General features: G+C 38.3%; 1 protein-coding gene across 2 annotated transcripts in view; it reads left to right on the plus strand.

The window, feature by feature from the left end:
* sun1a (Sad1 and UNC84 domain containing 1a) overlaps window positions 1–19,879 on the plus strand; it is a 43,261-nt gene extending 23,382 nt beyond the window's left edge. For both annotated transcript variants that reach the window (XM_059531881.1, XM_059531883.1), the window contains 14 exons: window positions 6,271–6,351; window positions 9,208–9,256; window positions 13,488–13,543; window positions 13,632–13,780; window positions 13,883–14,161; window positions 14,417–14,509; window positions 14,710–14,783; window positions 14,872–15,016; window positions 15,812–16,075; window positions 16,164–16,248; window positions 18,353–18,468; window positions 18,580–18,747; window positions 19,071–19,160; window positions 19,511–19,879. In XM_059531881.1, coding sequence (XP_059387864.1) covers window positions 6,271–6,351; window positions 9,208–9,256; window positions 13,488–13,543; window positions 13,632–13,780; window positions 13,883–14,161; window positions 14,417–14,509; window positions 14,710–14,783; window positions 14,872–15,016; window positions 15,812–16,075; window positions 16,164–16,248; window positions 18,353–18,468; window positions 18,580–18,747; window positions 19,071–19,160; window positions 19,511–19,642 — 1,781 coding nt within the window. In that variant the 3' untranslated portion in view covers window positions 19,643–19,879. The remainder of the gene's footprint in view (window positions 1–6,270; window positions 6,352–9,207; window positions 9,257–13,487; window positions 13,544–13,631; window positions 13,781–13,882; window positions 14,162–14,416; window positions 14,510–14,709; window positions 14,784–14,871; window positions 15,017–15,811; window positions 16,076–16,163; window positions 16,249–18,352; window positions 18,469–18,579; window positions 18,748–19,070; window positions 19,161–19,510) is intronic.
* The last annotated feature ends 214 nt before the right edge of the window (window positions 19,880–20,093 follow it).

Here is a 20,093-nt window from a genome sequence, read left to right on the forward strand (position 1 = left end):
TATCTTCCAGAGATCCCTAAACTCTCACACTGTACCAACTCTATGGAAGAAGGCAATTATTACTCCTGTTCCTAAAAAACCTTGTCCACGGGAGAATAATGACTTTAGATCTATTGCTTTAACTTCCGTTGTGATGAAGTGTATGGAAAGGTTTATTACAAACCAACTAAAACTGGAAGAAGGTCCACAGTGAGATCCATATCCGTTCACTTATAAACACAGAAGAGGCACTGATGATGCAATCAACAGTCTAGTGCACCTAGTTACTAAACATCTTGAGACTCCTAGGGTGTATGCTAGACTGCTGTTTGTCGATTTTAGCTCAGCCTTTTACACCTTACAGCCTCATATGCTTCTGAAAAAAAAATGCAGCAGATGAATGCCCATCCCTTTGTTATTAAGTGGTTCCATTCATTTCTGACCAATCGAAGTCAGCAGGTCAGGGTGAATAAGTCGTTGTCTGAACCTATGAACATCAGTACTGGTGCCCCACAGGGGTGTGTTAGTTCTCCAGTCTTGTTCACATTATACACTAACAAATATACATGCAGTACTGGCAACATTTACATGATTAAGTTCTCTGATACAGCTATTCTGGGTCTCATATCTGGAACATCAGATGTTGTTACTTGCAAACATGAGGTCCAGAATTTTGTCCAGTGGTGTGATAAACATTTCCTTCATATTAACACGAAGACAGTGGAGATGATGTTTGATCCTAAATCGCCCGGAGACCACTCACCAGTGGTCATTAATGGTCAAAATATAGCCCAGGTGGACTCTTACAGATATCTGGGCATTCACATTGATAATAAACTTACATGGAGTATTCAGGTGGGAAATGTTTGTACTAGGGTCCAACAGCATCTGTACTTTCTTCGAAGGTTGAGAGTCTTTGGTGTCAACCAGAAAGTGTAGCTTCTCTTTTACCATGCTGTAATCGAGAGCATTTTTCGATATGGCATCTCAGCCTGGTTTGGAAAAGAAGAAACCATTACTAGACAGGCTCAAATTATTTCAGATCCTACTCCTGTCCTTCACTCTGAGTACCAACTTCTTCCCTCGGGAAGACTCTTTCGAGTTCCTCAATGTAGGCTTAACCGTTTTAAAAACTCTTTTGTCCCACTGTCCCTTAAACCATAAGTTAGGCAGAGGTCAACAATTATAAGAATATCTTTTTAGTCTGTATATTGTATATAACGTATATTGTGAGCAGGGCAGTGATGGGCTCTTTTTGTATTGCATGTATGTATGTAGCATGTTATTTTGTTAAGCAGCAGCTATACTGTGTGTCTAAAACAAATTTTCTTCAGGACAATAAAGTTTATCTTATCTTCTCCGGTCGGCAGATCCTGATCCGAACTCTCCATCCTGATAACTGAGGAAAGGGCTTCAGCTCCGTCAGTTTTGGTCTTTAGACACCGTCAATAAGAAAAAAAACAAAACAAAACTCTGTTGTTAAATAAAGACACCTAATGGTGTGCTTTCTGCCATCTCGGTCTACCTGAACATCTTTCTGAAACGTCAGACATGAACCAGGCTCATGTATCAGATGAACCTATAGAAAGCTGGACATGTCTACTTTTAAAAAAAGAAATTTAAATGGAACAAAATAATTTTGTTTAGTCCAACAATAATATAAATAAAATATTATATTTTCACTGCTGCTGCATGTTAATGACAAAACAGAAATGACTTTTTCATAACCAATAAAACACCATTTGAAATTTACCTTAGCCTGTGATCTACAACGTCCAGCTTTCTATAGGTTCGTCTGAATGAGCCTGGTTCATTTCTGACGTTTCGGAAAGAAGTTCAGGTAGACAGATGGCAGAAAGCACACCATTAGGTGTCTTTATTTAACGGAGTTTCTTGTTTTTGAGGGTGTCTTAAGACCAAAACTGATGGAGCTGAAGCCCTTTCCTCTGTTATCGGGATCTGCCGACCGGAGAAGTGCAGCAGACTATACTTGCTACAAGATATAGCTTCAGTTGCTGTTGCTGTAATAGCAAATGAAAACATGTTCCCTGTGAGGTTTTTCTTAAATGGGAATTAGAATAAATAAGAGTAGGCTAAAAATCAGTAGGCTAGGTAATAAAAATCATATTTCATGTCGTTGTAGATCACATACAGTAAAATTCCTATGTCAATAAATTAATTTCTGTTTTGTTAATAACATGCAGCGTGTGTGTGTGCATATATATATATATATATATATATATATATATATACACACCGTATTTTTCGGACTATAAGTCGCATCAGTCCAAAAATACGTCATGACGAGGAAAAAAAACATATGTTACACTGGACTATAAGTCTCATTTAATTAAAACCAGAACCAAGAGAAAACATTAGTCTACAGCCGCGAGAGGGCTCTCTATGTTTTCAGTGTAGAGTACAGGAGCAGTGAGCAGCATAGAGCGCCCTCTCGCGGCTGTAGACGGTAATGTTTTCTCTTGTAATGGACTGCAAATGCGTCCTGTGTGAAAGCACAATGAGTATGAGTCCGTGCTGCTTACGGCATACACACAGGTTCGAAGACTCATTCTCGCCCCCTACAGATTCGGCTAGGTATACATCCGCGCTAAAATATCAAGGTGAAAGTCATCATAGCTTGCTTGGTATAGAACCAGCTCCCAACCCAACTTTGAGAATAGATTAACGGCGATATTTTTTTCTTAATCGCCCGATAAGAGTCTCCCGTTAACGAAGCACGTAAATGCCGATAATGGCCCGCCATATATATATATTTATATATAATTTGCTGCTTTATTAATAGTTTATAAGGTAGTTGTTAAGTTTAGGGTATTGGGTAGGATTATGGATGTCATGCATTATATGTACTTTATAAGCACTAGTGCTGCAACGAAGCGTCGACGTCATCGATTACGTCGACTACAAAAATACGTCAACGTGCTTGAAATGCGTCGACGCGCCACACTGTTTACATCTCGCATAATGGCATACTGGGAATAGAGAAAGTTGCATTCTATCACAAAAACAGAGACCACTTTTATCAAAAGTATGGGAATACTTTAAACAGAGGCCAAATTTTCCCTTTGCAAAACCGATATGGTGTACCACGGCAGCACAAATGCGATGCACAAGCACCTCAGAGGAAAACATCCTGGCGCTCCCCGGTGTTACGGTTTAACTGGTTACCGTGTGATCTGGTGACCAACCTCCTGGTTCAGTTCTCTGCTGCAGATGTGATGGAACGACCGCAGCAGATTCGGCGATTCTAAAAGCACAAACTGATGTGATATTATAAAGTGTCTAATAAACGCAGACTTGCTTATTCCATGATTCAGATATTCTTGTAAAGATTACAAGTTATTGGTATGATCACCCGTAGCGGCTGAAGTAAGGATAAAATAAAAAATAAAGTATGTCTGTGTTGGCGCTGGTTTCGAACACGCGTTAGGGGCGTTCACATATCGTGCCTAAAAACGCGTGTAAAACGCTAGTCGCGCCACTTTCTCCTTCTTTAGGCTTAGGTTAGGTCTAAACCCTTTCTTTTACTGTCGGTGTTCTTTCCAAAGCGCTCGGGCAGTTGCGCCCCTGGGGCATCTGCCATTGCTAAGCAACCATGACGTGCTCTCTCCATGAAGACGGAGATAAATGGATTTGCAGCACTAAACATCGCTTGCAGTAGCTCTGCTACTAAATTTATTTCAAAATGTTCAGCTGTTCCCTCATCTTAGCCATAGACAGTAAAAGAAATGGACACAGCGACCCCTTTGAAACTCAATTGAGACAAGTGAAGCCCAGTTTTAGCTATTTTTAGCACTTCCGTTTCTGACGCGCAGACTCAAACTAAGCTTGATGACGTCAGCAACCTGTCTGACAAATGTGAATCTAAGTGGCTGTACGTGCAAACTGCCTTCGTTAATCTTGCAGAGACGGCGAGCTTGAGCGGGGAGTTCTTTGGCGTGAGTGAGCAGGAGTAAGTATTCTGATTAATTTTTTTGTATAGTATTTTAAAATGTAATGCCAGTACGCCATATTAAGTTAATTGCCTGCGAGCTTCTCCTCCTGTCTGTATGGTAATGCGACAGAGTCGAGTGGTTATGACGCAATCGTTAGCCTATTTTTACAAAAACTGTTTCTACGGGGCCATAATGTAACATAGAAGGCAATGGAGCCCTTTATACATTGTCGTGTATCTTTAGAAATAAATAATGGACAAATGGAGTCTTTAAACGCCTCAGATGTAAAGTTATAGGCTGTCAAAGTGACGCCAAAATGAACGGGAGGTCAATGGGATGCTAACGCAAGTGAAGTTCTGCCACAAGATGGCAGCACCCGGCCGACTTCAACTTCCGGTCGGCTTCCTTGCCGCCTGATCTTAGCTGAGCTTTCAACGTTGTTACAGGAAAGGATGAAGCTGATTGGTTAGTTCTTGTCACATGACCCGCGGTGCGCTTGCAGCATTCTGAAAAGTTGAGATGTTTTTAACTCGATGCGGTGCGAACGTGCCTGTTTTTGCGTGCGCGTTGCGATCGCGTATCTTCCATTATGAGCGCGCATACCGCACGCCTACATTGGAAATAACGTACTTGTGAATATGTAAACGGCCCCTTAAAAGACGCCGCGAGACAACAGTCACAAACCACCGAGCTACCCCGAATCAGCTCCAGATCTCTGGAAACCATGCTAAACCATAGCAGAACCCTGACTACATTTTATGGTTCGTGATGCTAAAGAACATTTCATGACATCTCAGGCAACTGTAAATTTGTGGCTACTGTGGTTTAATTATAAACGCTATCGTAAACTCATATTTACCATAGTAAAATAATTTTCTTTGCCTCTTTATTTTTGTATACTGTAAAAACTTCAACCACATTGCTTGAAAATGAATAAAGGTTGAAATATTATATTAGAAGTTGTACTTATATTTTTGTGTAAAGTTATCCAAAGGATTCATTAGCTAATCAAAAAAAGAACATTAACGATTATTTTTATTACAATAAATAATTAATCTAGAGTAGTCGACAGAAAAAATAATCATTAGTTGCAGCTCTAAAGCACTAATAAACAGCCAATATGTTAATAATAGACATGCTAATAAGCAACTACTTATTAGCCACTGATGAATCGAACATGAGTTTTGAGCAGTGTAGTAGAGTAGAGCTTGTTTGTTGTTTCTCGGATCACAAATACAGACATGGTTTTGTTTAAACAGCACGATACACCGGCAACACGTGAAAAAGTAAATCCTTATAATCTGTAATTTTGTCCCCACTGGATGCAACAAATGCCTCCGTTTATAATGGGTTTTATTGCTTTTGTGTTCCCGCCGGGACACTCTGCATCACAGTATGGTAAGGGACGAAACATTTCCGTCACATGCTGAGAGGCGTTCAGCCAATTAGTGGACTGGATAGCTGGACAATAAGCATACACCTCGCTTTTGTAAAATGGCCAGAAAGGCGGGGTATAGAGAAACAATATTGTACAGAATGTGGAAATGTTTTTTTTTTTGTTTTTTTAACGTTAAACCACAAACCCATTTCATTACACCAAATACACAAAATAATGTTCTTTTTAGCAATGTGATATGACCCCTTTAATAAGTATAATGTTAAAGTCAGCCTAAGGGTTGAAGTGGGTTTTCTGTCACATGCGAAATTGAATGCGACATTCAAAACCCCACGGGAGCCCTTTTTTTTTTAATTATTATTATTTTATAGGTTTTTTTACTTTATAGTTAAGTTGAAAAATAATGTAACTCTTGCTTTAGCTGCAGATCTGTTTCTGGTTGTGACAGGTGCTCAAATGCAAAACGGGGTGTGTGACAATCACTTTTTTTTTTGGTCTATTAGGTTTTGCATTTGTGCACCTGTCTCTTCTTTCTGTCTTTGTAAATGTAGTACCTTAGTGGAAGTCTGTCTCAGGAGTGGCAAATGTAACTCTTTGGTTATCCCATTACACCTGAACAGTCATTTCTGATGAACCCTTCTCATCCTCTCACTTTTTTTAACAGGCCACTTTAGTCTCTTCCATGGTGTTTGACCTCCTACAGCCGCTAGATCTTACAATTTTTTTTTCCCCTTCCAGATTTTTCTTGGAAACATGATTACACTGTGCATAAACAAATGCACCTGTCCACCATGGGCACTGCCTTGGTTACATGCAAATCTCTCCTGTTGGAGTCTGTCTATGCAGAGCTGGGATTAGAGGAATGAAGAAGACTGGTACAGAACTGCGAAAGAGTCTTGCCTTTATCTGATGTTTGTCTGTTTGTTCTGTTTTTCATCATAGGCAAGGAGAAATACTACAGCAGTATGAGTGTTAAAGAGGTAGTGATGCAAAAGGAACGACCGAAGATCAGCAGCGTACTGTGTAAGTACACATACTTCACTTTTAGATATTCTTGCACTTCAAATCTTTAGGTGTTCATATTTAAAGTTGTGTACCGTAAGGAACAAGGCACACAGGGTTGGAATGACGTGGGTGAGTAAATGATGACTGAATAACAGCATTTTTTGGTCAGTTATAGTTTTAATTGTGCCAGTTAATCATGCTGCCTTTTTAGATACCTTTTTTTGGTTAAACTATATGGTAGTATTGCATATTACCATTGGAAATGCATTTGTAAACATTAATCATAATTGTAATCAATACATCAAATTGCCTGTGCATGAGCATTGCTATTTTTATGGCCACTTACGTGGTTTCAAATAAGTTACGATTGCTAATTGATTTATTGGCCAGTGTTGGGGATCTGATTTTCACCGCAGGGTATATATTAGTGTAGATTTGAAATAAATAAAAATATTTTTGTATTTTAAGATTAAGACAAGATTAAAAGCACAACAAATGTTGAGTGGGTAGAACTTTTAACACTCAGTTTAACGTGTCATTTTCAACCATACACCAATTCTGACAGGTGATGACTGCAAAAGGAAGCATAATTTTGCAACGGACCCTCATTCTTCACAGGAAGAGAAGCCTGTAGTGACCTTATGGTCGCCCACAGGTTATATAATCCTCGTTCTTACACTCAATCTTAGTCATTCCAAGCTTATGGTTTGGGGGTAGTTAGTTAATGCTGCTGTGAGCTCCTTCCCTGCATTGATGATTTTCAGGTTGTGGTCAGGGCAGTTTTCTCCCCGGCAGGTGTGGGTTTGTCTCGGGGAAGAGCTTTCTGGCAGCCTTGCATGGCTTTTTCTTTGTTCTGTTCTCTGTGGTGCTCAGAGCTCTGTTCCATTTGGGAATCTCTTTCCTTTTCAAATGTAGTTATAACTAAGCATCTTTTCTTATCATGCAACCTTTTTGTTCATTCATATTCAATACATTCAGGCAATAGTCCTGTTAGAGCTCTTGTTTATGGTTGCAATGGGGTCTTGATTACAAAAGAGCACCCACCGTATATTGAATATTTTAAACATTTAAAACATTGAAGTAAAATGAAGAGAGATTCAGTATGCTGCACTAGTGAAGTCCATAATCAAATGTAAGTGAATTAGTGACGTCGACCTAGTGTGATTGTTGTTGTTTTTTTTTTTTGTTTTTTTTTGTGTCCAGATTGTTGTCAGATTTTCTTGCATTGAAGTTGTTTTTTTACTTTTTTTATTTTTTTCACATCATGCAACCCTCTCTGATCCTTAAACCGCGTTTCCACCGAAATTACCCGGAACATTTGTACCAGGAACTTTTATTCCCCCCAGACCTGTTGCTTTCTGCATTTCCACCGCGGTGTAAAGTACCGGGAAGATTAGGCAAATAGACTGGTGACGTAGGTCTGCGCGCGTTTCTCAATACAAAGTATGCTGATTTTGCACATGCATCCTCTGTATTGCGGACTTTGTGCATTCGACTCAGAAGTGTGATGTCCACGAGGACACAAATCTGGTAATTCTGCAAACAGCAGCTGTACTTGATAACAGCAGTCAGCTCACTTTGGCTACTGCAATTTACCTCTCTGTATATTTACAATAAAACAAATTATATCAAATACCACTGCCTCCTTTCGCTTTCATTTAAACCAAATAACAGCTGCAGAAATGTACTTAGTTCAGGGATATGTGTATATATACAGCCATTACAATGAAACGAAATATTATATAAATTTGCCTTTTTTATTTTCATTTTAACATATAGACAAATTGAATACAGACCAAAGATAACCTGTTAGATTTACCCAAAACGAATTATATTTTGTTTAACCACTTCAGAGCCAGCAGCACATATCAGAAGGTCTAGCCGAGGTGAGGCTGCTCTTGGCGGATACATGAGGACTGAGCTTCCGTGGAGCTCACAGTCTCCGAGATTGGCGAAACGCATTTTTAAATAGGCGCTCTCTTTATAAATAAACCACAGATTTGAGTTTTAAACAACTACATTCTCACCTAAAATACTTTTTAAAATTACATTTCATGACACAATAACAGTAATATTTTGAAAATGATCCGAATAAATGGTTGTTGAACTCAACCGATGCTGCATGAACTCAACCAGTCAGGATGTTAAGCGCCCAAGTCCCGCCCCTGAAAGTTCCCGGAACTTTGAAAAAGTACCACCTCGCCAGCAGGGACTTTCTGAGGGTCATTTTTTTTTACCCGGAACTTTTAGTTCCTGGTTCCTGCGGTGGAAACACACCAAGTACAAGGCCAAAGTCCCTAGTTCCTGGGTAAAGTTCCTTTGGTAGAAACGCAGCATTAGATGCGATGACAGCAGAAAGGGCCTGTTTACTTCTAAGAAATGTATGTAAACCTCCTCTTTGCATGTGAAATAAATACTGCATTGCTGGGTTCATCTCCAAATTATTTTTAAACTCCTCCATCCCTTTATTTCAGCCTCTGTTTCAGAACCAGGTGTTTTAGCGGTTTATTTGCTTAGTGCAATTCTTCTCAAGAGGTTTTTATTTTTCAATTTTTGCAATTCATTTTTTTTTTATAAACTTTTTCACTCAGCCCATTTTTCTTTTTAAGTTAAAAAAACAAAACAAAAAGAAGTGATGAATGGAAGAGTTTTCACTAGTAGCCTCGCAACCTCTAGACCCTACTGTATGCATTTAATTTACTCTAGGAATTTTAGGAGGCCTACAAGATGTGGAAATGTGCAATTTGTCAGCTTTTTGCAAATCTCGTGCGTGACCTCTCGCTGTACACCCTAACCGTGTACTGTACCCTAAAGAGTGCGTGCTGATCAACACTTCAGTTGTTTTTACTCATGCTTTACTACGTATGTTTCCAGGGAAGACAACCTCAGGAAGCTTCTTGTGGCTTGGTGATTTCTTTGCAAAGTGAGTTTTGCTCTCTTTTCCAATCAGTTCTTTCTTTACCTATCTGTGTCTAATGCACATCCAGTGTGGCTATAAAATTTTTGAACTCTTGATTCATTGATATCTTGGAAGTAATTTCAAATGAAATCTTAACCATAATAGAAGTCTTACCCTATGTTTCTCAACTTTCATAATTAAATGACTACTAATTAAATTTAGGAAGACCATTATAACAGGTCTCATAACTGGATAGCTTTCATTTTATATGAAATTGTATTATCATTGAAACTTTTTGTGAATTGTTTACAGTCGTGGCCAAAAGTTTTGAGAATTACATAAATATTAGTTTTCAAAAAGTTTGCTGCTAAACTGCTTTTAGATCTTTGTTTCAGTTGTTTCTGTGATGTACTGAAATATAATTACAAGCACTTCATACGTTTCAAAGGCTTTTATCGACAATTACATGACATTTATGCAAAGAGTCAGTATTTGCAGTGTTGGCCCTTCTTTTTCAGGACCTCTGCAATTCGACTGGGCATGCTCTCGATCAACTTCTGGGCCAAATCCTGACTGATAGCAACCCATTCTTTCATAATCACTTCTTGGAGTTTGTCAGAATTAGTGGGTTTTTGTTTGTCCACCCGCCTCTTGAGGATTGACCACAAATTCTCAATGGGATTAAGATTGTTGTTGTTTTATTTGGATCCCCATTAGCTCCCACTATGGTGGTCGCTAGTCTTCCTGGGGTCCACTGAAATCACAATACAAAAATACAAAATTCAATTAATAAATACATCAATAAAATCTATAAAAACTATACGATATACTGTATTAGCTACCATGACACACATTTGAAAGAAGTACAAATTATGCAGTTATCCAAAAAGCAACATCTATTCAACATGCAATTCAAACAATTTAAAACAAAACATGCAAAAATAAAAATAAGTAATACTTTCACACCTGTAATCTGTTTTATTGTTTTCTTGAAAATGTACTTTTGAGTTCCCTGACGCTGGATGGAAGTGAGTTCCACTCTACAGCCCCTATGTATGCAATAGTTTTCTTCATAAAATTACATCTTGGACTAGGAGTAATCATTATCTTGTTGCTGACTGAGCGTGTCACATGCTCATGACCATATCCACTAAACAATATTTTTTCTTTTATAAAGTTATATGCTTCATTAGCCATGACCTTGTGCATGAGCAACAAAAGATTATATTTTACTTTTGCCTCTACTGTTAACCAAGATAAGTTAATATGCATCTCACGCACACTAGCGCGAAAAGAACAGTGCAGAACTACTCTGGCTGCTCTATTCTGTGCAATTTGAAGTTTTCTTAGATGTTTTTGGGCCGCACTACTCCAAACTACTGGACAGTAATATAAGTGAGACAGAACAAGACTTTGGACGACATTTTTCAATGTAGCAGTTGGACAATATACAGAGCATTTTCTGGACATAGCGATACCCCTACCCATCTTACTGACAATGTGGTCAATCTGGTCTGACCACCATAATAAATGATCTAGTCTAACAGCCAGCAGTTTGAATCTAATAACCTGCTCGACCACATTGCTCTCTCTATGCAGATTAAGTGGGGTGATACTTGGTAACCTGTATCTATTGCAAAATATCATACATTTAGTTTTGGAAATATTCAGTACCAATTTATTCTTTTTCACCCAGTCCACTACTGTGTTTAACTCATGCTGGAGATTCTCATTGAGTTCAGGTAATGTTGATGCTGCAGTGAACAAAGTAGCATCATCAGCATACATAACACCAGCCTTTCTAAAAACATGTGGAAAATCATTTATAAATATTGAGAATAAAAGTGGACCCAGGCAGCTTCCTTGTGCTATGCGGCATGATGTTGTTAAGCAGTTGGAAAGACTACCATTGAAATAAACCTGTTGCGTCCTATTGGAAAGATAACTATGCACCCAAGTTAGTGCTGAGTGTGAAAAACCATATGCTTTAAGTTTGGCTATGAGAAGACTGTGGTCTATTACATCAAAAGCTGCTGTAAAATCCAAAAACAGCTCCTACTAGTTTCCCTTCATCCAAACATGTTAGCCACTCCTCTGTCATTTGTGCTAGGGCAGTGTTTGTGGAAAAGCCTTGTCTATATGCATGTTGGAACTTTGTCATCAATTCATTTGTACTGAAATAATCCATTATTTGATTAAAGATGATCTTCTCCAAAATTTTGCTTAACACTGGGAGTAAACTGATTGGTCTACTATTTGGTCCAGTAAAGCCCACTTTTGCATCTTTAAGAAGGGTTATAATTTTTGACTGTTTCCAAAGCTCAGGAAAAGTACCACTCAAAACGGATCTATTAAAAATGTGACTTATAGGTTTTGAAAGCTGAGTCGCAGCTACTTTTAAGTATTCTTCCTTCCAAATTATCTATACCTGCAGATGTATCAATAGATAGACCCTGTAGCAGCTTCTCTACGGCATCCTGAGTTACATTATTGAATTGGAGATAGCATTTTTTGCCCTTCATTATGTTATCAACCAATTTCTGGCATGCATCACTGTCAGTTTTGTTCATGTCAGATCTTATATTATCCACTTTTCTTGTAAAAAAATTGTTAAAATAATTTGCAATATCATGTGGCTTCGTAATGAACTGCCCCTCACATTCAACAAAATGAGATCTGGGGAGTTTCCAGGCCATGGACCCAAAATTTCAACATTCTGGTCCCCGAGCCACTTCGTTATCACTTTTGCCTTATGGCACGGTGCTCCATCGTGCTGGAAAATGCATTGTTCTTCACCAAACTATTGTTGGAAGAAGTTGCTGTTGGAGGGTGTTTTGGTACCATTCTTTATTCATGGCTGTGTTTTTGGGCAGAATTGTGAGTGAGCCCACTCCCTTGGATGAGAAGCAACCCCACACATGAATGGTGTCAGGATGCTTTACTGTTGGTATGACACATGACTGATTGTAGCACTCAACTTTTCTTCTCCGGACAAGCCTTTTTCCAGATGCCCCAAACAATCGGAAAGGGGCTTCATCTGATAATGACTTTGCCCCAGTCCTCAGCAGTCCATTCACTATACTTTCTGCAGAAGATCAATCTGTCCCTGATGTTTTTGTCCCTTCTTTGCTGCCCTTCTTGACACCAGGCCATCTTCCAAAAGTCTTCGCCTCACTGTGCGTTCAGATGCGCTCACACCTGCCTGCTGCCATTCCTGAGCAGGCTCTGCACTGGTGGCACTCCGATCCCGCAGCTGAATCCTTTTTAGGAGACGATCCTGGCGCTTGCTGGACTTTCTTGGACGCCCTGAAGCCTTCTTTACAAGAATTGAACCTCTTTCCTTGAAGTTCTTGATGATCCTATAAATTGTTGATTTAGGTGCAATCTTAGGAGCCACAATATCCTTGCCTGTGAAGCCATTTTATGCAACGCAATGATGGCTGCACGCGTTTCTTTGCAGGTCACCATGGTTAACAATGGAAGAACAATGATTTCAAGCATCACCCTCCTTTTAACATGTCAAGTCTGCCATTCTAACCCAATCAGCCTGACATAATGTTCTCCAGCCTTGTGCTCGTCAACATTCTCACCTGAGTTAACAAGACGATTACTGAAATGATCTCAGCAGGTCCTGTAATGACAGCAGTGAAATGCAGTGGAAAGGTTTTTTTGGGATTAAGTTAATTTTCATGGCAAAGAAGGACTATGCAATTCATCTGATCACTCTTCATAACATTCTGGAGTATATGCAAATTGCTATTATAAAAACTTAAGCAGCAACTTTTCCAATTTCCAATATTTATGTAATTCTCGAAACTTTTGGCCACGACTGTACTCATAGCAAATGGACCATTATGTAACTCTTATCTCATTTTGATCTTTTTTTTTTTTTTGACATTGGTTTATGAGAGAATCCCTTACTGTTGCTTTGAACAGAACTGCTAAATATGTAAAAAAAATATATATATATAAAAAAAGTCTCTTAATCACACTGAATGGTCACAAATCACTATATCACTTGTTTTGTATCTGCCAGCATAAAAACGTGCTATTTGGTAAGGCATTAAGGCTTTATTGATGTACAGTACAACTTTAAAATGTGCTATACAAATACATTTGACTTCATTCGTTAAATAGACATTTCGTTTAAATTAGCTGGTTAATTTCTTAATTGGAGCAGTAGCCAAAACACTGCTAGTGTGTTAAAGTATAATGTCACATGCAGATTTGAACCTGTCAACATGTTCTCTTGCAGGTGTCTCCCCATGTTCTCGAAAGTCCTATTTCTTGTACCTTTCCTTCTGTTTCTTGGTGAGCTTGCTGTTCATGAGTGATTATTGGTCTAAATGGAAATAAGATCCTGCATTCTCATGCATTTCTTCTGTGCTCTTCTTGAAAGCTTTGTGCTACTGGGGGCCATCCGGACTGTTAGCCATGCTGCCTTCTGCTAATGTGACTGTGTGGAGTGAGGCTTCCTACGTCACCCCTCCATCCACCTCCATGGGTGACTCAGAGGAGAGACAATCTCCCCCTGACACACACACTCAGGTTGGTATTACCTAGTGTATTGTAACCTGCCGAATTGACTTGCTTTCTACCAATACCAAAATATTAAGTTGACTGTCTGTTATTATGTCTTCCTCTTTACAGAGAACCTCAGTTCTGTCGTTGTCATCAGTAGAGGTGGAGAGGTTGATGCGTTTAGAGGACAACTTGTCTCAGCTGTGGGATCGAGTAACGGGGGGTTTGCTCAGGCAGGAGGAGCAGCACACTGAAGTGCTCAGTCTGTATAACACGCTGCGCTCCGAGCTCCACACAGAGAGACTCAGAGACCGAGAGAGTCTGGGAAAGTGGATTGGAGACCTGCTGGAGGAACGATTCAGCCTGCTGAAAGGCGAAGTGCAGAAAGAGGCCAAGTACACGCAGCAGGTAAATTGGTAAATGCTAGTCATTTTAAGACCATTATGTGGACAACTTTTAACATGCATTAGAAGAGGTATGGCAGATATTCTGTATGTAGAAATGAACATGCAAACATGAGTCACACATTTAAAATACAGATCAAAGAATATTGGGTGCTCAGGTTGTTTTATATTGTTCCCAGTTTAACAGACATGTTTTTTTGTCAGTTATATATTATTTAATATCTTGATGAACAATCTTCAATTCTGTCTCTGTCTGCAGCATCAGGAAAAGCATGCAGAAGAGCGTCAGTCAGAGAACACTCGACTTGCTGAAGCTGAGGCTCTCCTTCAAACGTTGGCACGCAAAACTGAGGTGCGACAAATAATACAAGTAACACAAGATACTTTATCAGCATGCAGGATTTTGTTTATGTAGTGGAAGGCTCTAAACCACTGATCGGAGTTCTCTTTGGGCCACAGTTCACATGTTTTTGTATGTAAAATTACTTTGATTCAGTAATCAAGTGAGTCATCTGTGCAAATTCAGCTGTATGACTGCCTTGTTTAATTTAGGAGTTGCAGAGAAAACAAGAGCCTGCTTTTAGAAATATTCCTGAGGCTGAGGCGCCCACCCCTGATCCTCGCAGGTCATTATCTTCAATCTGGTTTAAACGGTCAACAGTGTTGTGTCTCAATCATTAAAGTAATATTCAAGGTGTGTCTGTTCCTCTTCAGTGAAGAGGCTGAGAGCAGCTCCAGTGAGGATTTGCTGGCAGAGGTGAGGCGGCTAGAGGACACTTTGGAGCGCATCAGAGATGATGTGCAGGGGTTGATGGGATGCAGAGAAAAGTGTGAGCAGCTGGACTCCCTTTCAGTCTCGGTAAGTGCCATTTCAGTTCATCATCTGTAGTTTTTGCAGGGTTTAATTTTCATACCTGGCATTTAAACATCCTTATCTAGCCCATATAAAGCATTTAAATCATTTTTATCCTGGAAGAAATCAATTTCTAAAAATTAGACAAAATTTCAAAAACTTTGAAAAGACTATTGCATATTTAAATTTTAATTTACATTTTTAGAGTTATAACCATATTATAACTTTTTGAAATTCAGGTCAATTTTAACCCCCTAATTGTAGCTTAGCACATGATTAATGTAAAAGACTAAACAAATTAACTGAACTTTTGTATGTTTCATAAATTTGGACTTACGTTTAAGCAGTTCGGTGTTAAATTTCTTAGATTTTAATTGGGTTTGATACTTGTAATTCTCGTATCATATACTAATATAGTCAAATACAATTACCTATAAATATTGAGTGTTTTTTTTCTTGCATCACACTGGTTGCTATAGCTCAAGTATTTGAAAAAAATGTAATAACTTTATTAACAAATGTAATAATAAAAATGCAGTAATATGGCAAACAAAAAGAAATGGTAACATTACAGTAATTTGAAATGTTTGCACATTCACTTATTAATGAGAAGTTATTAATCAGATACAATATTGTTTTACAAGTTTATGTACCACCAGGTGAAAACTGGAATGTGTAAACTACTGTGTCTACAGTCCTGATGTTTGCCTTAACATATAAATGTTTAAAGAGAGATTAATGGAATATTTTTTTGCCATCTGTTTGAACAAAATCTCATAACTCCTGGATCTGCTCCTGCAGGTATCCGAGCAGGTGGAGAAGGAAATCAGGTCTCTGTTTTACGGCAGTGACAAAGCTGAAGAACTGGAGCTTCCTGAATCTCTCCTACAGTGGCTTTCTGATCACTTTGTGAGCACCACTGAACTGCAGGCTTCACTCAGCACTCTGGAGAGCAGCATTCTGGGTAACCTGTCCCTTCAGGTAGAGGAAGGACAGTCACCTTCAAAAGAGACGATCACCCAAACTGTACGACAAGCCACAGGGGAGGCAGGCCTCTCTGAGGAAGTAAGCTATTGAGAACTTCTGAGTGTTTTAAGAAATTAATAACTCTATTTAGATATCTAATGCTCCTTTTTTTTGTTTTCCTCCACAGCATGTACAGTTGATTGTCAACAATGCGATAAAGCTCTATTCCGAAGACCGCACTGGTCTGGTGGACTATGCATTGGAATCTGGAGGTATAGTACTGGTCTTATCTCTATGGCTCTAGTTTGTTAATTTTACAGTTGTTTGTTTAGCTGTAGGAATGTATAACACAGAATTAAGGGTAGCATGCATTCCATTTAGCAATGTGTTGACAGTGCTCTGTAGATTACTTATAAATTGTAGTGTTATTGATTCTCAAGTACATGACAACTTTGTGTTTAGTAACATGACCCACTGCATTACACATTTTATGTAATAAGCAGTCTACTTTTTGATTACTTTTAAAATACTTTTTACCTGTCTTTTTAATCACATTGATTTTAATGGGATAATCTTATACCATTTTGAGATGATAAAAAAAAATACAAAGTGGCGGGGGCATGGTTTTAAAATTCATCTTTGAGTAGGCCTATTATTCATTCAGTCATTTTTCATCATGCCATAAAATATTTGTAATACGACACTTTCTATTTAATGTGAATTGAATAAAAACATTGTTACTTATTACAACAATTTCATTGTACTGAAAGAGAGCAAAGAACATTTTCACTTCAGTTCAGCGAGTTCAAGCACTCAAAAACTTCCTTTACAACCACTGAAGCTGTTTACACTGTGAAATGAATATCTTGCATTCGTATGCACATCTGCAATTTGTTTCTGATGAGAGAACTTGCAGGAGAATTCAGTAAGTGTGCACTGTGAATAAAACTGTGAACGCCTCGGATGGCTCATTGCATTCATAAGCAGACGTGTGTGTGTGTGTGTGTGTGTGTGTGTGAGAGAGATTTTTTGGTTCTAATGATCAGTGCTGTAAAAACGTATAAGTCTCTGGCTCTGCGCCAGCCAGTGAATGCAGATTTGAATTTAGCAGCTGATTAAGCATTTCTCCAGAACTGCCCCTACACCCCAGGCTGTAAAATTGTGCATGGCATTTTTCTTTGTTTGGCTCTAATAAAGTCTGTATGCTTCATGTCGAGAGCTTATTCTGTTTGTGTGGGAATTTTTATTTTAGTTTTTATTTTCTTTATTTTTCTTCAGACTCAACTATGACAATGTCATTTCTTGAAATAAACTTTTGCCTGTTTGGTGATTTAAATAAACTGTTTAAAACTGCCGATTTAATTGAACACGACCGGTGTGTCCTAAACACAGGGCAAATGAATAGTCTTTGTGTGAATGTCCACAAAACTGGAAGACTTTCTGAATGTGTACGTATATATGCAGTATGCTCTTTTAAGCGCCACCTACTGGCAGACAGTGAATCTGCGTCTCATTCAGCTCATCTCCCGTTTCCATTTCATGCAGGGTTTTTTTTTTTATGTATAGTTTCACAAAACTGAAGTCAAACCATTCTGTTTCTAATTTAGATTTAAAAACTGCTCATGTTGCATGTATGGTGCATCTTTGTTTGGATCATAATTAAAATCCAGTGGTTGCCTCTAATTTTAAATGGAAAGGAGCAAAGAAAAAGCCTTATTTTTGATTTGAGGGTTGTTTTATAATTTTAAATTTGTTTGTCATTTTACATTTTATATTTAAATGTGGTCATTTTAGCAGATGCTTTTATCCAAAGTGGCTTACAAATGAGGACAATAGAAGCAATAAAAACCAACAAATGAGCAATGATATGCAAGTCCTATATTAGTGTTTTAATTAAATTTCACAAAGACGTGCAGTATTTTGTCCAAGCAATAATAAAAGGACACTTAATTTGTCTTATAAAAGAAAATTTTAAAAAATTGTTAATTGAATCATGAATGGTTACATCCCTATGATAGTGATCCAGGTTATTACCCATCACTGTGTGTGGATATTAAATGAGCCCCTTAAAACCTACATACTGTGTATTCTATCATGGAGTAGATGAATTTAAGAAGGGTAGTTTATGGGACAAAATTGGCGACTTGACTATTTCACTGAGGTGACTTGACTTGATTTGAACTTTTTGCTTGTTTTCCTCTTTGCTGCAATTTTTACCTTATGCATCTGTGCAAACAAATTTACTCAAAGCTGTTTGTTTGAACTGGTTTTTTATCTGACTGGGAGACATGCTGTTAACATGCATGTTGTTTGATACCTGGGTGGTGTAGTGTGGTGAATTTGAATGGTGTTTTTTTTGTGTGTGTGTGTCTGTAGGAGGCAGCATCATAAGCACACGTTGTTCCGAGTCCTTTGACACCAAAACTGCACTGCTGAGTCTGTTTGGCCTTCCACTGTGGTACTTCTCCCAGTCACCACGTGTAGTCATACAGGTTTGATAACTTTAACAATTCTGATTTTCATTTATGTACATTTATTTTTAAAGTCGAGCATTAATTTAATGATAGTCTCTCTCCTTTCTTTCTCTCCATTTGTCCCTCCAGCCAGATGTGCTTCCAGGGAACTGCTGGGCATTTAAAGGTTCTCAAGGTTATCTGGTGGTCGGGTTGTCCATGAAGATTGTGCCTACAGCCTTTTCTCTAGATCATATGCCCAAATCCCTGTCACCAACCGGCAACATCAGCAGCGCCCCACGAGAGTTCAGTGTATATGTGAGTACACATGGAGCTGAAATCATATCAGGGTTTTCACATTTCTTGACTAAAGAATATATATTACCAATATTTTTTTTATATAATATCATAGAGATTGCACCGTCAAAGAGCAGTTTCTAGAAAATAAAATCTTGTAGAGTTGAGCAAATGTCAGTGTTCAGTTCCACATGAACCTTCAGTAATGATGCTGAAAATTCAGTATTGTCATAACTGGGGTAAAGATGTCACAATATTTCAAGGTTTTCCAGGTGTCAAAGATTTAAATTGGGGTCAAAGCAATATATATATTTTTTTATATTTTATTATTGTTCCATTTAAAGGGTCTTGATGATGAGCAGCAGGAAGAGGGGCAGTTGCTCGGACAGTTTGTTTATGATGATGGAGATGCTCTTCAGACCTTCTTTGTATCTGTAAGTATCACACAAGCACAGTTTATCTGTGTATTGTGATTTTTTTTTTTTTTTTTTTTTTTTTTTTTTTTTTTTACTTTTGTTTTGTTTTATGCATTTAATCTCACTGTAGCTGCATGAAAATCAAGATGTAACTGATGGTTTCTTGTGAATTGCTTTTTATTATAAATAATTAGAAGTTGATACAGGAGAAAAAAATAAAAATAAAACAAGGAAAAGGCTTATCCCTGTGGACGTTGTAATTGTCATCTACCAGCAGTAGCTAACAGGGTTGTGCTAACCAGCAAATATTTATTTGTAATCCTTGACTGATTGCCTAATCTTTTAATTCTGTCTCCATCTTGCTGAAGGAGGAGGTCCCGAGAGCTTTTCAGATCATTGAGATGAAAGTGCTGTCTAACTGGGGTCATCCTGAATACACCTGTGTGTACCGTTTCCGGGTTCATGGGAAGCTTGTTGATGAAGAACTTACAAGCAGTTAAGATAGTCTGTCACTCATGCACTGAAAAAATGAGTTGAGCTCTTGAGAATAATGTGCCATGAGTTACACAGTCTGGCCTGAGATGACCTGAGGACATCTGATGAAGGATTGCATGCTGGTACATGTACTGTTTGGCTTGAGGGCCAGATTCTGCACTTGCACTCTTCTTCACATCACACTGTTTCCACTATTGTCAGTCCTCTGGGTTATGCTTATTTTCTGTCGTTTTTATTATATAATGTTGTTATCATTATACCCTATTTGGCAGGATTGTCACCAGCAAAAAATGCATTGACAGATTGCTGAACTACAAACAAACCAGTGAAGAATGTATTTTAGACTAAATGTGTATGTTGTAAAAAGTTGTGCTATTTTTCTTTTCTTTTTTTTCCCTAGCTAATATGTGCCCTATTTAAGAATGGCTCGAGAAAATCACTATTTATTTATTTTTG

The sequence above is a fragment of the Carassius carassius genome, chromosome 40 (assembly GCF_963082965.1).
Source record: "Carassius carassius chromosome 40, fCarCar2.1, whole genome shotgun sequence".
In the NCBI taxonomy this organism is placed as follows: domain Eukaryota; kingdom Metazoa; phylum Chordata; class Actinopteri; order Cypriniformes; family Cyprinidae; genus Carassius; species Carassius carassius.